Here is a 2067-nt window from a genome sequence, read left to right as displayed (position 1 = left end):
TAGTTCCTAATTTTTCTGCCACGGCACCCACATCACGCCCCGCTGCCTCCACGTCTCACCGGGTGTTTGCCCGAGCAAATTTGGAGTGGGGGGCGCAGCCTGGGCTCCGGGTGCTTCTACCAGCTCTCTGAGGACTGCTGCCAGAAGCAGGGGGGGATTTGGGATGGCAGATGAGAAGGGCAAAGCAAAGGCCACGTTTTGGAAGCTGAGAGGCACCCAGCTCTGGGAGAAAAAAACCAAAAACCTGGGCCCTTCAAAGGCTGCAAATTCAGTTCAGCCGGAGATTAGGGTGCCCGGGTCTTCTGCTACTTATGAAAGTCCTGAGAGAACACGGCTCTGGGCTTCCCACCGGGATCTTGGCCACGAGACGGGTGCTGCACCCCCTCACTCCACTTGCAGAGTGAGAAATGCTAAAAACACTAGATTGACTCGGTTCAGCGACGCTCAGGAGAGGGGTGCAGCGTGGGTCCCCGAGTCAGAGAGGGTCCCCGAGTCAGAGAGGGACGGGGAGGGTGACGTTACCGGGGTGGCTCTGCCCTGCAGTGACTCCGTGCCCAGCGCCGTCGGGAGCGGGTCAGAACCGGTGGCGAGGCTGAGGACCAAAGTGCATAGGTAAGTTGCGCTCCAGCTGCACGTTGATCTGGGGAAAATCGTAATTCACCCTCATGTTCGGTAACGGGGGGACGTAGGGGGCAGGGATGGGGCCGATGTTGAGGGGGATGTTGTTGTACATGGGACGGACAGGAGGGAGCGGGAAGGGAGGGTGCACAAAGGGGTAAGGGGGCATCCGGGGTTGATGGAGATTCTGAGGAACAGGTCTGGGGATGACTTCAATCCTCTGGATTTTCTCGGCGGGTTTTTCTGCGGGAGGGCCGATCCGCTTGAAGCTGTTTTCTGCGGAGGGAGGAGAGAAAGGAACCAGTCATCCCACAAAGGAACAACTCACCAAGAGCAGTCCATGCGCACTCTCCATCCCCAGCGTGTTCCTTAGGCTCCACAGCACCGCTGCTTGCCCCTTCCGTGCTCCAGGAACCACGGAGCACAGCCCCGGCTTTCCAGCTTGGCTCCCTCTCACGAAGGGGCAACACCTCCTTCTGCAGGGATGTCAGACAGCCCCTCGCATGCCCCTGTGCCCCCCCCCACAGGGGTTATGCTGCCCTTCAGCTACTCTGCCAAGGGGAGAGGAGACAGGCCTGTGCACCCACGGCACCACGTGAGCGCTGAACACATCTCCCCACGGTCCTAGCTACAGCCTGCAAGCAACACCACTCTAAAGCTACAAGAGTTGCCAGTAGGAGCAGGGTGATGGTCTGCAAACCCTCTCTGGAGCAAGATTTGGGTGATGCACGAAGAAGCCTGCACGCAGCCAGGCCGTGGGAAGAAGCCGACGAAGATCCAGAGACTTGCCGGGAGCTGGGAACCCTTCGGTCTCCTGTCGTCCTCAGTCTGATCTCAAAGCACAGAGGAAGACTGTGACTTACCTCCATTCTTCTTCCTTTGTTCCTCTTCGGCTTCCTTCTGAATCTCCTGGATTATCTTCTCGTCATCTTCACGGGGAAGCAGAGAGTCAGTGAGCTAATTCCTTCTGCAGCACCCTTCTATTCTCTCCACGCTGCTTTTCTTTCCAGCACACGTTTGCATGGCAGTAGAAAGGTAAATTCGGCTCGGTTGTCCTCATCTGGGGCTGACCTACATTTAGGTAAAAGCAAGGCTGCGCTGGGGACTGCGGGACAAGTAACCTGCACGGAGCCAAGCTTACTCTACGGAGTAGGACTAAGAGGCTTAGATCAGCTTTCCAGGGAGATCAGTGCTAAAATTCATTGACTTGATGGAAACCAGGGAACGGCAACCCAGCTCCGCCCATCCCAAGAGCTGCTGGAGAGCTGTTAATCTTTTAAATGGCAATAGTCTATTAAATATTTACATTATGTTAGCACTTCTAGAGTTTTTTGACCCAACAGCTGGAATTAACACAACTCAAATCGTGGCTGCAGTAGCTAAACGGCGCTGCGACGAGGCCATTTAGATCTAATCTGTAACTCTGCGAGGGCATAAATCTCAGAATAT

At 55.7% G+C, this 2067-nt stretch overlaps 1 protein-coding gene across 1 annotated transcript in view; it reads right to left on the bottom strand.

Annotated features, from left to right (window-relative positions):
- Nucleotides 1-574: 574 nt before the first annotated feature.
- RNF216 (ring finger protein 216) overlaps nucleotides 575-2067 on the bottom strand; it is a gene marked incomplete at its 5' end in the record, with an annotated part of 61426 nt that continues 59933 nt past the window's right edge. The window contains 2 exon segments of the mRNA XM_010151333.1: nucleotides 575-894; nucleotides 1482-1547. Of these exon segments, the coding sequence (XP_010149635.1) occupies nucleotides 575-894; nucleotides 1482-1547 (386 nt within the window).

The sequence above is a fragment of the Eurypyga helias genome, unplaced genomic scaffold, assembly GCF_000690775.1.
Source record: "Eurypyga helias isolate BGI_N326 unplaced genomic scaffold, ASM69077v1 scaffold4565, whole genome shotgun sequence".
Lineage (NCBI taxonomy): Eukaryota > Metazoa > Chordata > Aves > Eurypygiformes > Eurypygidae > Eurypyga > Eurypyga helias.
Note: the sequence above shows the minus strand (reverse complement) of the source record. Positions and strands in the feature narration are given on the sequence as shown.